At 37.7% G+C, this 15,165-nt stretch overlaps 1 protein-coding gene across 11 annotated transcripts in view; it reads right to left on the bottom strand.

The window, feature by feature from the left end:
* Positions 1 to 15,165, bottom strand: part of PCF11 (PCF11 cleavage and polyadenylation factor subunit) — a 29,084-nt gene that overhangs the window by 12,833 nt on the left and 1,086 nt on the right. For 6 of the 11 annotated variants that reach the window (XR_010147298.1, XR_010147299.1, XM_016922448.3 and 3 more), the window contains exons 2-9: positions 11,408 to 11,533; positions 8,994 to 9,182; positions 8,458 to 8,652; positions 6,142 to 7,256; positions 5,548 to 5,731; positions 4,958 to 5,441; positions 2,855 to 4,422; positions 935 to 1,031 (exon numbers count right to left, since the gene is read on the bottom strand). Coding sequence is in view for 9 of the 11 variants with exons in the window: in XM_016922448.3 (XP_016777937.2) it covers positions 935 to 1,031; positions 2,855 to 4,422; positions 4,958 to 5,441; positions 5,548 to 5,731; positions 6,142 to 7,256; positions 8,458 to 8,652; positions 8,994 to 9,182; positions 11,408 to 11,533 (3,958 nt within the window). In the remaining 2 variants the exon portion in view is untranslated. Of the gene's footprint in view, positions 1 to 934; positions 1,032 to 2,854; positions 4,423 to 4,957; positions 5,442 to 5,547; positions 5,732 to 6,141; positions 7,257 to 8,457; positions 8,653 to 8,993; positions 9,183 to 11,407; positions 11,534 to 12,063; positions 12,086 to 15,165 lie in introns of those variants that run through there. The other 5 variants (XM_016922454.3, XM_016922455.4, XM_024347501.3 and 2 more) reach the window with 3 other exon arrangements.

Genomic DNA, 15,165 nt, shown 5'->3' with positions numbered 1-15,165 from the left:
CTGATTAACTCAATACTACAGTAAAGCATGTTTCTGAAACAGCTGTTTCAATGATTCAGAAATGAAAGCAAGTATCACTAATGTATGTACTTCCCTATTACCACATATTAAAACTAAAATTCATTTTGCTGGGCATGGTGGCTCACACCTGCCATCTCAGCACTTTGGGAGGCTGAGGCGGGCAGATCACTTGAGGTCAGGAGCTCGAGACCACCCTGGCCAAGATGGTGAAACCCCGTCTCTAGTAAAAATACAAAAGTTAGCCCAGTCTGGTGGCGCACGCCTGTAGTCCCAGTTACTTGGGAGATTGAGACAGGAGAATCGCTTGAACCCCGGAGGCAGAGGCTGCAGTGAGGCAATATGACACTACTGCACTCCAGACTGGGTAAGAGAGCAAGATTCTGCCTCATAAATAAATAAATAAATAAAACTAAAATCCATTTTAAAAGTCCTTTTATCTAGTACTAAGCATCACCCCATAGTAACAAAGATGCTTATCAGTGAACCTGGCTAGGAAAGCCGCTTTTTGCTATTTGAGTGCCCACAAAAACATAAAAATTAATCAACTTTATTAATGCAGTATCCTCAGTATTCACTGAGATTTCTGAGGTCTGTCATTTATTTCATTCTATCTCAACACAAATGTCATACCTTCCCTCCCACTCCCAGTTTCCACCCAATAGGTTTCCTTCCCTTTGTTTAGTGGACTACAAGTCCCCGCTAACCATCTCTAGCTGTAAATAGGGTCATTATGAATACACATCCACAATGTAAATAAACTTAGAAAAGGAGCAAAAATATGTCAGCCAGATTAAATTTCTCTAAATTAAATATACCTTTGCAAAATTGTCATTTCCTAAAATTCACAAAGTTAGCTATTCAACAAAACAATAATCATTTGTCTTTTGAAAAACAAAGTTCAGAAAGTACATACCTGAAGGATTCTGAACAAATCCAGGATTTTGTGGATGAACTGGTAAAAACTGTTGTCCTTGACCAAAAGCTACTGGCTGAGCAACACCACTCAGAACCTTTAAGAAAAACCTTAATTTTAAGAACATGCTTTCTATATTTCAAGTATAACTTTTAACATCCTAATTACATAAAAATATTCATAGATGTCACAAGGCCTGGCTTATAAATAAAGATTTAGAAAGGTAACTTGGCTGCATCACTTCACTTCTAGGTCTTCTACAAACAGGAACAATAAAACCTTCCCTTATCTGTTTCATAGAGGTATAAGTTACTGAGAATGGGTTAAAACTTCTTTGAAAAGTTTAAGGTACCTACTAGAGAGGCAAAGTAGCCCCCCCAAAAGGAAACTGTAAGATACCATGCAAATATAAGGTAACTAGCTGTGTTACTTTACACAAGTCACTTTACCTTGCTGGTGCTTTCCCTTATTTTACAAATAGAAGAACTGACATAATGCAATATGAGCTATACACAATCACAAGGGCTAGTTAGGAGCAAAACTGAGGCCAGAACTCCTAACCCTTGCCACTTTTCCACAGATATCAAAAACCTGTTCTAATTAGCAATTTGAATTACCAAGCAGGTAAGCATCTTGCTTGGCCATCATCTTTGCACATGGTTATAGCCACATTACAAAGTAATCTTGTAAAAGGTCTTGTAAAAGATGTCAAAGGGAATGTTAAAAAACAGAATAGTCATGGAGCAAGAACTATACTGGCATACAAATACAGCATTTGCAGTTCAGAGGGAGGCAGGACTTCTACATATTGCTGGTATGTGAATAAATATCCATTTATAATCCTTGTTCAGTATACATGTGGACTTTTGGTAGTGAGTACACATAATAAAAACCCCACCGATTCTGTGTAATGTAGAAACAAGACTAAGTAAGTACCATTCTAGAGTATCTGTCAATAACAGTATCATTTCTTTCAAGGATATACAGTAGAGTAAATCTAGGCAGGCCAACTGTTTTTTCGTACCATTAGAGATGAACAGAAGGACTACTTTCTATCAATAATGTTCCTAACGTACTTTTAAAATCTTTCTTATTTTGTATTTTCTTCCATGCAATCTTACTACTATAAAATAAATCTGTCATAGTAAGAAAATGTCAGCACCTGGAAAAGAAGTAAAACTCAGCCTAGGAGAATTTCAGCATGCAAGCAAAAGTAGTCATTCAAAACTAACCGAATTAATCACAAATTGTAAACATACTGCCTTAAAGTTGTTTCAGTATGCATTTTAAAATGTATACAGAACAAGTGTGAAAGAATACCAACAGGTAACTGTGCATGTTTCGTAACCAGAGTGTATTTGGAAGGCTATTCGCTATGTTGTCATTAATATCAAACAATTGTGTTTAACTGAAGTGACTGGAAAGGTGGTAAAAAGTAGGAAAAAAGGACCAAAAAAAAAGAATTGTAGACTGTGAAAGCAGGGACAAAATTTGATCTTCTTATTTAACTCAGGTTAAGGAAATTCTTGGTCAAAGAACAGTTCAATCAGTTCTATGGCTACCTTAAAGCACATCAGGGCTCAACAGTTCTGCAATGTAGAGGTCTATGAAACACAATTGTATAATATCTCAAAAGCTTTAAAGCAAAAAAAAAAAGAAAAAGAAAAAACAGAGCTGCAGGTGGGGGTTTGATTGAGATATTTCCCTAGATCCTGAAAGAGCTAAAATCAATTTTGGATTTAAGTTGCAAATTTCATCCCCAAAAGATGCTCATCCCACTTCCTTAGCATGTGGCTTTAGAGTACATTAAAAACTTCTTTCCAATCTACACAATAAACTATGTCCTGAAAACCCTCCTAGAAACATTAAAAAATGGTTAACTTATCTGCATACAATGCAATTTTAGAATAACAGACTTACCTGTTGAGATGCCTGAATATTTCCTACTGTCATTGGAGCAGGTATATTGCCAAAGTTTCCAAATTGAGAACTCTGAAGATTTTTTTCATCAAAATAGTGTCCAGAAGCTCTGTTAAGTGGATTAGAGAAACTCTGGTTTCCAGGGCCATGTGGTCCATTAAAATTTGGTCCTTGAGGTGAATCAAATATTTGTTCATGTCTTTGGAACTGTAGTCCTTGGGATGGGGCATTAAAAGCATTGCCAGGTGGATCATTATATGGACCAGTCTGATTGAAAGATACTGATTCAAGCCTTTGTGAAGGATGATTGTCAAATCTTGTGCCTTGAAGACCAAGAGGAATATCAAACCTTGATGCTTGCTGATGTTGTGGACCATCAAATCTTTGAGGTACACCGTCAAATCTGGGTTGAACCTGCTGTCCAGGTGGTCCATCAAACCTCTGAGGGCCTGGCTGACCAGGAGTCCTTTCAAATCTAGGACCTGGCTGACCATGTAATCCATCAAATCTTGGCAAGAGTGACGGCTGACCTGGCTGCCCATCAAACCTTAAAGCATGACAACCTTCAAATCTTGGACCACCTTGACCCAGAGGCCCTTCAATTCTCAGGCCACCTCCTGGTACAGAAGGACCCTCAAACCTCATTCCACCTCCTTGTTGGACTAAAGGGCCTTCAAACCTGATACCAACCCCTGGTTGACCATGTGGACCCTCAAACCTAAGGTTCCCACCAAGTTGATTATGTTGTCCCTCAAATCTCAGACCAGCTACTGACTGACCATGGGGGCCCTCGAACCTCATTCCAACCCCTTGCTGTAGCAAAGGGCCCTCAAATCTGATTCCACCTCCTGGCTGACCATGAGGTCCATCAAACCTAATCGCAGCCCCTGATGGACCATGACCCCCCTCAAATCTAAGTCCACCTACAGGCTGACCTCGGGGATTATCAAATCTAAGTCCACCCACAGGCTGACCATGAGGTCCCTCAAACCTTAGACCACCCACAGGTTGACCACGATGTCCCTCAAACCTCAGACCACCCACAGGCTGGCCTCCTGGTCCCTCAAATCTCAAACCACCTGGAGATCCCTCAAACCTCAGACCAGGGGAACCTTCAAACCGAAAACCACCTCCTCCTGCTTGACCAATTGGGCCCTCAAACCGCAGAGGTGTCCCCACTGGTCCTGGAGGACCTTCAAATCTCAAAGGACACCCACCTCCTAGCTGACCTTGTGGCCCCTCAAATCTCAAAGGGCCTCCTCCCCCCATTTGTCCTGGTGACCCATCAAACCGAAGAGAAGCTGGTGTGGGAGGTCCATCAATTCGAGGGCTTAATTTATTAGGTCCTTCAAAAATCATCTTCGTTGGGCCATCTCTTGCTACTGATGGCCTACTAGGTCCATCAAATAACGGTCTGTCTTCAGCTAAAGCTGTAAGTCGCTGATTTGTATCCAGGCCGGCGAATCTTGATGCTGGACTATCTACAAATGGTTTATCTGAATCTTCATATCGAGGTCGCTTAAGTGGAAAACGATCATTGAATGGAGATCTCTGCTCTTCTCGCACACCTTTTAAAAAGGAAAAAAATTATTTTCACTAAATCTAAAGTTATCTTAAAATCTTCTATTTTCGTATGAATGTTTATCCAAATATATAACTATCTCACTACATTAGAGGGGCAGGAGAGACCGACAGCATAAAGCAGCAGATAAGAGGATGCCCTCTAGAGTCAGACACACCTGAGTAACAAAAAAATTACCATCCTATCAACATACTAATTATTTCATTTTGAGAGCAAGTTATTTAACCTCTCTTTTATTTCCTATCTGTAAAATAGGGAGAATATACACTTCATTGTGTTGTTGTGAGGATTAAATCAAATTACATATAAAAAATACCTAATGAAGTACCTGACACACAACTGGCCTTAGAAATATTAGCTCCCTTCCCTTCCCTTTCCTTAAAGGGAAAAAACATAACAAAATAAATGGGAAAAAAAATGGTAATCTGAACAGTCACAAAAATCCATCCCCACTTAGCTTGTTCATTTTCCCTTCACTGCTGTGTGATTCAATAGGCATAATCTGATTTAACTTTTTCTACCTTTAGCAGAGACTTGCTCGTCATGTCTTCTCCGGCCCTCATGGGGTGAAAGATTCTCAGCATAAGTACGACTCCCAGATATAGGAGAAAGACGTCTTGCTCTTTCACTAAATTGTTCTTTTCTGTCAAACTGTGCTCCACTATTCCTACTTGCATGTTTACTTTTGGATGGCTCACATTCTATTCCAGACAACAAGGCATCAGTCAAAGGGTAGTCAAAAATATCAGGATCTAAGAGATCAAGTCTTGGAAATGAATGCTGAACCTGTGTCCTTTTCAGTTTTGCTTTATGTTCATAGTAGGTTAATTCAGCATCAGATAAGAGAGGTTTCTTTTTTAATCCACCTTTATTTTCTTCTGTAGGACTATCCCGTACATTGCATCTATGTTTACCTTCTTGATACTGAAATAGCTGTCGAATTTGATGCACAACAACAAGGAAGTCATCCTGTGTAATTTCACCAGATGCTAAACGTTCACTCGTCTGTATAGGGGTGATAAAAGGAAATAAAATATTTTAAATATAAAAAAATACCAAAAAAGTAGATGATAGATAATGATGACTACATGGGATTAATCATAGTAACTACCTTTTGAAGTAATTCTCTTTTGCTTGCAAGAGTTAACTCTTTAGGAATCTGAAGATTGGCATCTACACTTAATCGATGCTGTTGCTGCTTTGGGGCTCGAGGTGATAAAATTCCTTTAGTGCTTGACCAGCTCTCCCTATGCCTCAGATGAGGAGGTTTACTATGTTCATCAACCTGTTGTAAGCTGAAACCATAAAAGCAGTATGTTACATTGAAATGTTTTTTTAAAAAATATTCAGGACCATATTTAAAGATTCTTTTCAAAGGATATAGTTAAAATGGGCATATGTAACCACAAAAAGTAATTAAATAAATGATTAAGAGCATAAAATATGAAATCAGCAAAAACAGATATGAATTCTGATTCTTGCATGTCCTGGACTGCAGCCTTAGGTAGATTAGTTAACCTTTCTAAACTTCAGTTTCCTTATCTGTAAAATAGAAATAATAATAGTATTTAACCCACAGAGATGTAAGAATTAGATGGAAAAAAAGTACTAATAGCACCTAATAAACATTTTCCAATTTTTAAATTAACACTATCTTTTGAAACATATACACTACTACACTTGACTTGAAATGTTAACATCATACCTTTTATTTTCTTCCCAACCAGATTTCCATCTTTTGGCAGACTTGGAACTTTGCCAGTTTTCTACATTCTCCTTTGGTTCAGTGCCTGACTTTGTAGAATGCTGATTTGTAGTTTCTTGTGGTCGCTCCTCTTCAGTCTTTTTCATTCGCCTTGGATCCCGAATATCCTGTTTAGTACTTCTCTTAGCATTTCTGTCTTCCCTAGAAGGTGGTGTAAACTCTTCCATATGTGACTGCTTAGCTCCAGATTGGCGAATTTTTCCAGCTTTAGGTGTCGATGTTGGAGACATACTTCTTTGCCTTCGTTTGGGTGACCGCCTATCTCTTCTCTTTGGGGAATGTATAATTGGTGACCTAGACTTGGGTGATCGAGATCTTGATCGCTTTCTAGTACTCGATCTCCCTGGTTTTGTCCCCTGTTTTTCCGACTCTTCTGTTATTGTATCCTGTTTTTGTACAATGCCATTTATGATTTTATTTCTACTTCCAGCCAGTCTGTGTTCGGATGACTTCATGTGCTCATCTTTATCCTTTTTTTCTGCAGTTTTTCTCTTCTCTTTCACATCATCATCTTTGCCATCGGTCTTATCCTGAAGATGTTTTTTTAATCTTGGATCTCTCTTGTTCATATCAGACAACCTCATACTTTCCGATTCTTGATTTTTCAAGTCTTTTGTGTGAGATAATTTGTTTTTCAAAGGTGAGGGTGATTTCGATTTCGATTTCGATTTCGAATCTAATTGGTCAAGTTCTTTCTTGGTTATTTTTTCACCTGATTTACTTTTTTCTTGCTTGGATGAATTTAGTTTTTCAGAGGGTATAGTTTTACTTGTCTTAGTATCAGACTGGTTTAATGTGTTCATTAGAAATTCTTTCCTGTGACTCTGATCTTTTCCATGAGAATGTTGGCTTATCCTGTTCAGACGAGGATCCCGGTTAGTTCCTTTTAAATCCTGAATTTGTAAGGATGGTCCTGGACGGCTTTTCTCAGATTGCACAGGAACCTGATGAGGAGCTTTAACTGCCATAGGGGGAATCTGTGAAACATGTAATTTGGATGGTGCAGATCCAGGACCTAAATTGGATGTTTCCTGCTGAACACTAAGAGAAACTGCCTAAAACACAAAATAAATGTTCATGTTAACACTGTAAAACATGCAGATTGTCAAGAAATTGCAAACAACTGAAGAAGATAATGCTTTATTCAATAAATATATTTACTCAATACTACATTTAAATTGTACACTTATAATGTATAAATTGAGATTACAATGAAAAGAAAAAGTCCATGATTTAAGTTGCCCATTATTTCTTACTAGTATTTTTTGAGACTTTATAATATAATCTCTAAATAGAATGAAAAAAAAATTGTTTCTCTTCCTTATTGTTCAGGATTCTGAGCCATACTGCTCCTAAGAAATTGCTAAATCACTACACTCCGGCTGCACAAGAATCAGAGTCATTTCAGCTAAATTCTAAGTCCTAAAATTTAGTTTCTCCCAAAGTGGTGCTATTAATGAACTTATAAAATTCTGCCTTCCTGCACCTCACTGTCGAATAAGCTCAGATGCTAAGCAAAATAACTTAGTATAAAGTCATTTACGTGTAGAAAGATATAATCTTCCTGGCCTCCTTAATTTTGTCATTTCTGTTCATGAAGCATAAGCTCATAAAACATTAAAGACTATGCAAAAATATTTGCCACAACATGCCTACCATCTTGGGACTGAAATATTAAGTCCACATAATGTAATGATTAAACAAAATTAAGATGCTATTTTATAAGATAGCAATCTAACAGAAAACTGTTTGGAGGAAATAGTGTAGTTTTGTAGTTTTTGGAGGGTTTTCTTGAGACAGGGTCTTGCTCTGTCACTCAGGCTAGAGTGCAGTGAAGCAATCATAGCACACTGCAGCCGCAAGTGATCCTTCCAACTCAGCCTCTCGAGTAGCTGGGATCACAAGCATGCACTACCCCACCTGGCTAATTTTTTTTTTTTTTTGGTAGGGCCTCACTATGTTGCCCAGGCTGGCCTCAAACTCCTAAACTCAAGCGATCCTCCCACCTCAGACTTCCCAAGTGTTGGGATTACAGGCATGAGCCACTGCGCCTGGCCTATGCAGTTTTTAATCAAGTGAATTTTACAATAAAGATATAAAAGTATAGTCTAATAAATATACTGATTTGTAAAATAAAAGTGAAAAAAGAGTACACTATTAATAAAAGTAACATGTTAATAAAATTCAAACATTAACATTACTTCCCTATTGTTAGACAGGTTTAAAATATTTAAAATGACAATCTCCCTTACTTACCAACTGTGCCTTAGCTTGCTCTAGCTCAAGCTCCAGCTTTTTCTGCTGAAGTTCTAACAACTGTTTTTGCTTTGCCAGTAACTGTTGCCTTATTAGTTGTTCTTGTGTAAGATTCTTTTGTATATCAGGAACAATTGGAGGAGTGGAGATGCTAGGGGAACTGACCACTGTACCAGGTGTTGAAGGCTCCTCGGGCTATAAGAAAAGACAATTTGTTTAAGAAAAACATATCAGCTAAAACGAAAGCTAGGGAGTAAAAATTATCAGCTTAACTCTTAATATTATCCAAATTCCTATCACACAGAAAACTTATCAGAAATTTAAAACCCAAAATAAATGTTACATAATACCTAAACAAGGTGAATATATTTCTAAATAAAAATTCCAAACATATACGCACTATTTTTTTTTTTTTTTCAAATTGAACCAATTCACTACCGAGTATTCTATTTTGACTTTCTGGCAGTAAGTTCTGTAGAAGAATTCAAAATGTGATACTTAAAAGTATGTTACTTACTATTCATATTAAAACTTACCGATTTATTTAAAAATTTAGGATTCACATGGATGCTAGACGTATTCACATTGGGGGGTAGAGGTTTAATAGGCCAAGCAGGATCTAATGAATTGACTCTGACATCCAGGGCATAAAGTTTCTTCAAAGGGAATATTTCATCCCATGTAGAACGTAACTTAAATAAACTTTTCCTAGTATTTTCATCCACCTAGAACAACAGAACAATTCTATGGCTTGTTAAGTTACTATAGAATATTTTATATATTAAATATAAGTTATATAAATCTGCTCTACTTCACATATAGAACTGTACTACCCATTGGTAAGTATATACAACAGTAATAATTTATTAAAGGTGCATTTCTCCTTCAAAAACAGAGTAATTAAAACCATTTTCACCTAGCCTTCATGCAAGCAACCAACCAGGTGAGCCTTTCTATATACAAAACGTTTCCACATCTTAGAGCTTAGCATAATATTCCTAAAGTTACTCTTTCTCTGGGAAAAAAAAAAGTAAGACAACTAGAAAATATAAAACTAAAAAATATAAAACAACTAGAAAAATTGATTACCCGATGGCTTAAATGTTTTAAATTATTTACATAGTAGTACAAAGTTAAAATTAAAGCAAAACTATCTCACTAACTAATGCTCAGCAATACTATACGGTTGGGTACATAGGAACAAGATATTGTGGTGTGGAAAGCACTTTAACAACTGAAATTCACAAAATCTTAACCACTGATAAGCCTTAGTTTTAAATAACTTATCTGTTCAGGTTTGTGATGGCGTAAAAATGTTTAGAAAATTTGCCACTGCCAGGCACGGTGGCTCACGCCTGTAATTCCAACACTTTGAGAGGCCGAGGCAGGTGGATCACCTGAGGGAGTTCAAGACCAGCCTGACCAACAATGGTGAAACCCCGTCTTTACTAAAAATACAAAATTAGCCAGGCATGATGGCTCATGCCTGTAATCCCAGCTACTCGGGAGGCTGAGGCAGGAGAATCACTTGAATCCGGGAGGCGGAGGTTGCAGTGAGCCGAGATTGTGCCATTGCACTCCAGCTTGGGCAACAAGAGCAAAACTCCATCTCAAAACAAAAAAAAGAAAAAGAAAGAAAATTCGCCATCAAGAAACCTAGGACTTGGGAAAACTGAGTTAGATTTTCAACATTAGGATAGACAGTAAAGCCTTAACTATATTCATAAGTCTTCAGATAATAATGTATTTATTACAAGGTCATTTTAATCAACTGTCATGTTAATGCCCAGTTAGATTCAGTAAAGGTATGCTACCAAACACCCAAGTGAATTTGAACATACTGAAACCGAAACCAAGAGGTTGGTTAAGGTTCTCCTTAAGACTACAGCCTCTGGTTAGCAGTATTCAGCAAATGTCTACAATATTCTATTAACAAGCATTTTAATGCTATATGATATAGAGCTTTCCAAATTTCTTCTGCATATACTGTTTTTCTCTAAGAACTTAAAAACATTTCTCAAATAGCAACTACTTATTTTCTAATAAACATGTAAAATCTAATACTGAATAGTTCTTCCAAAAAAAATTCCAATTCTACAAATCTGACAACTGACACACAGGTGTTCATCTACTAAAATATAATAACTACCACCAAATATTGACGTTAGGAAACAATCTTTAAACCTAAGTATCTCATAAGTGCCTTTTTGTTCAATGTGAAAGATATAGCCTGACAGGCAGAGAATTACCTCAGCAAATCCCTTGTCCTCCTCAACATAATACTGCTTTAACCAAACCACCATGTTACAGTGTTATGGAAGAAATTTACAACCTCTAGATATGAAAAATAAGCCTAATTTCTGAACACTAAGGTAGGGGGAAAAGTATTTCCAGAATAACCAACAGCAATTAACTGGTCCACCATTCACACATACCAACAACATTCACCTAAAACATACTTGAACAATGTAACAAAAGTAAACATTTCCAGAAAACAAAACAAAAAAACACACAAGTTTCAGGAACCAATCACAGGTTGAGACACTGAGGGATTATGCTTTTTACCCCCCCCAAGAGAACAGTCAACATCCTAACACCAGAAATGTAAACAATGAAATTTTAATTACTCTTGACGATTTCAGATCTTTTTGCCTGGTTTGTAAGTGATGAAACAGATGTTCAAATGAACACACTCAATTTTTTTAAAAAGCACAATTCTAAAAGCAAATCCATCTATTCTTAAATGGATAATGTAAACCCCTAGAATCTGTTCTAAAAATCTAACATAAAACATTAACTTCAGCCTCTTTCTTTGAAACGGTACTAACGATAAATGTCCAAAAGTATAAAACATTTCACCACCCAAGAAAACCCAACACAAAGCAAATATTTATTTAATCAGGAACACATTTTTTAAAAAAAACGCAAATGTTTCTAAATGCATATGTACCTTTTCAAACACACAAATAAATGTTGCAACTAGATTTTTAGTAAAGGCAGTGAGATACTCTCTTCCAACGTTTTTCACAATAGAATCCATAAGGTACATAACAGGAAGCTTCTCTGAGGAAGGAGCCTGAATAAAAAGAAACTGAGAAGTTTAGTATAATGAATTACCACCAAATAATTATTTAAAAATGAGTTTTTAAACCTACAACACAGACCTCTATTTTTGTTGATACTAAATATTTTTGAAGTAATCTTTATGAAACTTAAGTGTTCAATCAAGCTCTCAACTCTCACAATCCTTAGTTGAGCACAAAAAAGCTCAGAATTACCAGGATGAACAACAGCTGTAATCCCTAATATACTCATTTAACACTCAATGAAATTTCAAGTTCATGTGGTAAAAAGACCTGTGTTTTAAGTGACAAAAATAAAGAGGAGGCAAGGGAAAATTACTTTATATAATCCAAGTGTCAGTTTTGTGACCCATATTAACTTACAACGGTGTGCCTACACTCAAAGCAGTTTTTAGACCTCTTGTAGAAACTAATTTCCATGGGCATATTTTATATGTTCAAGTCTATGAAGCTTCTGTTACCTGTAAAATCATTAGGATTACTTCTCTATAATCCAAACGAACAAAAATTAAAAACACTTCACCTAGGAAGTCAATGGCAAAACACTGAAACTTGCACACGAACATGCAGGAAGTTGCAAGTTTGTTACTCAGACAAGAAAAACTGGATGGAGCAGCCGCTGAATCATGTAAATCAGGTTGAACTTGACTCTGGAAACCAGGATTTGTCCTGAAGATTTTCTTCACAGCCTGGACTCTCCGCCGAGATATTTTCCTCTGACATGCACAAACCAGGGGTTATAAATTTGTGCAGAGCCAGTGTGGTGATGCTGATACAGGTGGCCCTTTCCAAAGTAAAGAAATGTTGCCCCAGTTCAACTGCAATGCCTACCCACCACTGGCTTTTAGAAGGCACAGCAAGCTTCCAGAAAGCATCAGCAGGTTCACAGACTTGTTGAGGAGCATTAAGACACACCATAATAGTTTTAACTCTGACTCCAAAGGAGCACCCATGATTTAAAAAAAAAAAAAAAGACAAAAAAAAAAAAAAAAAAAAAACTTAGGTTATCCCCATTTACCCACCCCACGTGTATAGGAATCTTAACCCTAAGTAACACTTACCCATAGCTGCCTGAAGCTAGGGTAGGCTCACAGTTCTGGAGTACACAATGCCATCATATATAATAAAACCAATTGCCCATACAAGTGTGTGGAAATGCTCTTGCTTCTGATAACACCTTTACAACCAAAAGTTGGCTAAGGGAAGCTTTGAATAACTTTGTATGAAAAATTTCTTTTAAGGTACTGTCTAATAAAAGGGTTCACCCACTGCATGTGGGTCAACTATATTAAGTACGAATATGTCAAATGGTTTACTGCTGTGTCTTTACCTTACCATGTCATGTTTTACACCATTTTAGTCATTATTGTACTTATGAAGATAAACAGGCTCTCTTAAACACCAAAGTCTGTTAAGTAGGCTAATTTTTTATTGTACAAGTGAAGTCCTTTTATGTATTATTTTTCGCTACTGCTCTCTCGGGAGGAGTCAAATTAAGTGTGAATCCTTTAAGTTTAGTAACGCAGAGAAGCTAAAGAATAAGGACACAAACATTCACCTCCAAAACACAAAACCAGGCCAGTTTGCTACCAAATAACGGAAATCCCTCCCCTCACCCTCGATCCCAACCCAGATTAAGATAGATCCCCCAAAGTGACTTTTACATCTTTTCCTCAACCTGGCTTTACAAAAATAACCAGGAAACGTGTGCCCCCAAAATTTCAGCTGTCTTTTACCAGCAAATAGCCCATCTATTTTCATCACTGTGTAGCGATATACAAACACAAGTTTTATGTGGTCACTATATTCAGCATTTAGTTTTCGGTTCTCGAAGGTCTTCCGGATCCATTAAAAACCAGCAAGGAAGCTGTTCTTTGAGTGACAACCTGAGCTGCTAAATATTAGGCGCTGTGGAATATTAAATCCCAAGATACGAGGTAATTAGATTTTAAAAATCAATGTTTTTGCCTTAAAAACACAAGTGCTTTAAGGCATTTAATGTCAAGTTAAGCCTTCAACAAGGCAAAAACTAAGTTTTCATGTCCAAGATGTTTGTGGTATCAATAAAAAGCATGTTGAGTATGACGAATGCTTCCTTTTTAAATCTCACACTTAAAAAAAAAAAGCTGTTTTACATACACTTTCACAGGAAAAAGTGAACGAAAACTTGTATCTTAGCTGTCAGACTGAGCATGATAAACTTGTTGAGGCCCTTAAAAGGAAAAAGGAAAAAAACCCTTCCTTTTCGTCCTCTTTAAATTATGAAAGGACCACCTGAAACCGTGTATCTTGTGAAGAGGTTTACCCAAAAGAGTGGATGGAACCTAAAGAAGAATGAACCCAAGTCACTTAAAGACTTTTGTTTAAAACACACAACCACGTAGATAAAAATAAGTCTTGGAAACAGATTCTACACCTTACAAAGGTAAATAAAAAAGACAAATACATATTTTATATGTTTTATTCACAAATTTTATAATACCAGTCACACATTTCAAAACCATTTATTAGAGTCAGACCACTCAAGTTTTACACTAGACAGAAACCGTCTCTAAACAATATATTGGTGGTTGTTGTTAAAGTGGCCTTTAAAAAGGGGTTCACTCTGCTAAAAGGAGGCTCATCCTGATAATTGCAATCACTAACAACTAGAAAAAACTAAACCGTGAGTACAAGCTTGAAAAATAAAATGTAGCACTGGGACGCTATTAAAACTCATTGTAACTAAGTTTAACAGTAACTTTACTTAAATGACATATCGCTCCCATATGAATCCACAGAAGAGGAGGACTACAGGGAAATATAAGGTGGCAGAGGACCACTTCTGTCAAGGGGTAAAGAAAAACACTCCTTCGCTATCAGGGAAGGGAGAAAAAGAGAAAAGGAAGAGGAGGAGGGACTGAACTTTTCAGAGAAACTGCAAGTACTTGTTACCCTCTGGGCCAGTTCTCCACCTACAGGTTGGATAAGATCTCCTCCCCCCACCCAAATCCCACCCTCAACCCCACTTGCCCCTATTTTGGGACAAATTAGACCCTCCAATAGGAGAATAAAAGTTTTATCTAGCCGCCCCCACCCCAAAATGGGGCTGACGGGAGTGAGCAGCTGCCTGGCTGGCAGGGAATGGATTCTCCTCTCTTCCCTTTCGCATCATGTGCTTTTCAGGCGCCATGTTGGGCTCCTAACAGGCGGCTGCTCCACTCGGGGCCAAATCCCTATTCCCACCCACCAACAGCTCGCTCCCAGGTCCCCCTTCACCTCCTTCCAACCCACAGAACACAATTACCAAAAAGGGTGCTTGGGGAAAATGGGAGACCCACTCTCCCACTTCCCAGGGGATTAAAATGGCTTATGTTAACTCTTACTTCCCCAAACCACAAACTGCCTTTAAGTCTCCCCCACCCCAAAGGGCTCTATTCAAAGCGTGTGTGTGTCGGGATATACAATGCGGTGGCCTAAAAAGGGAGTTGGAAAGCGGAAGTGGGACTCCACCCTTTATCCTTCCCACTCCCTCCCCCCCAGAGGCCCATGCTCGAAGCCTGGGCCAAAGACCGAGCCTGAGTTGGAGGGGGGTGGGGGGGTTGGAGAGAAGGAACACTGTCCCCCTTGGGATGGAAGCGAGACC

This window comes from Pan troglodytes, chromosome 9, assembly GCF_028858775.2.
Source record: "Pan troglodytes isolate AG18354 chromosome 9, NHGRI_mPanTro3-v2.0_pri, whole genome shotgun sequence".
Lineage (NCBI taxonomy): Eukaryota > Metazoa > Chordata > Mammalia > Primates > Hominidae > Pan > Pan troglodytes.
This window is presented reverse-complemented; position numbering and strand designations above follow the sequence as displayed.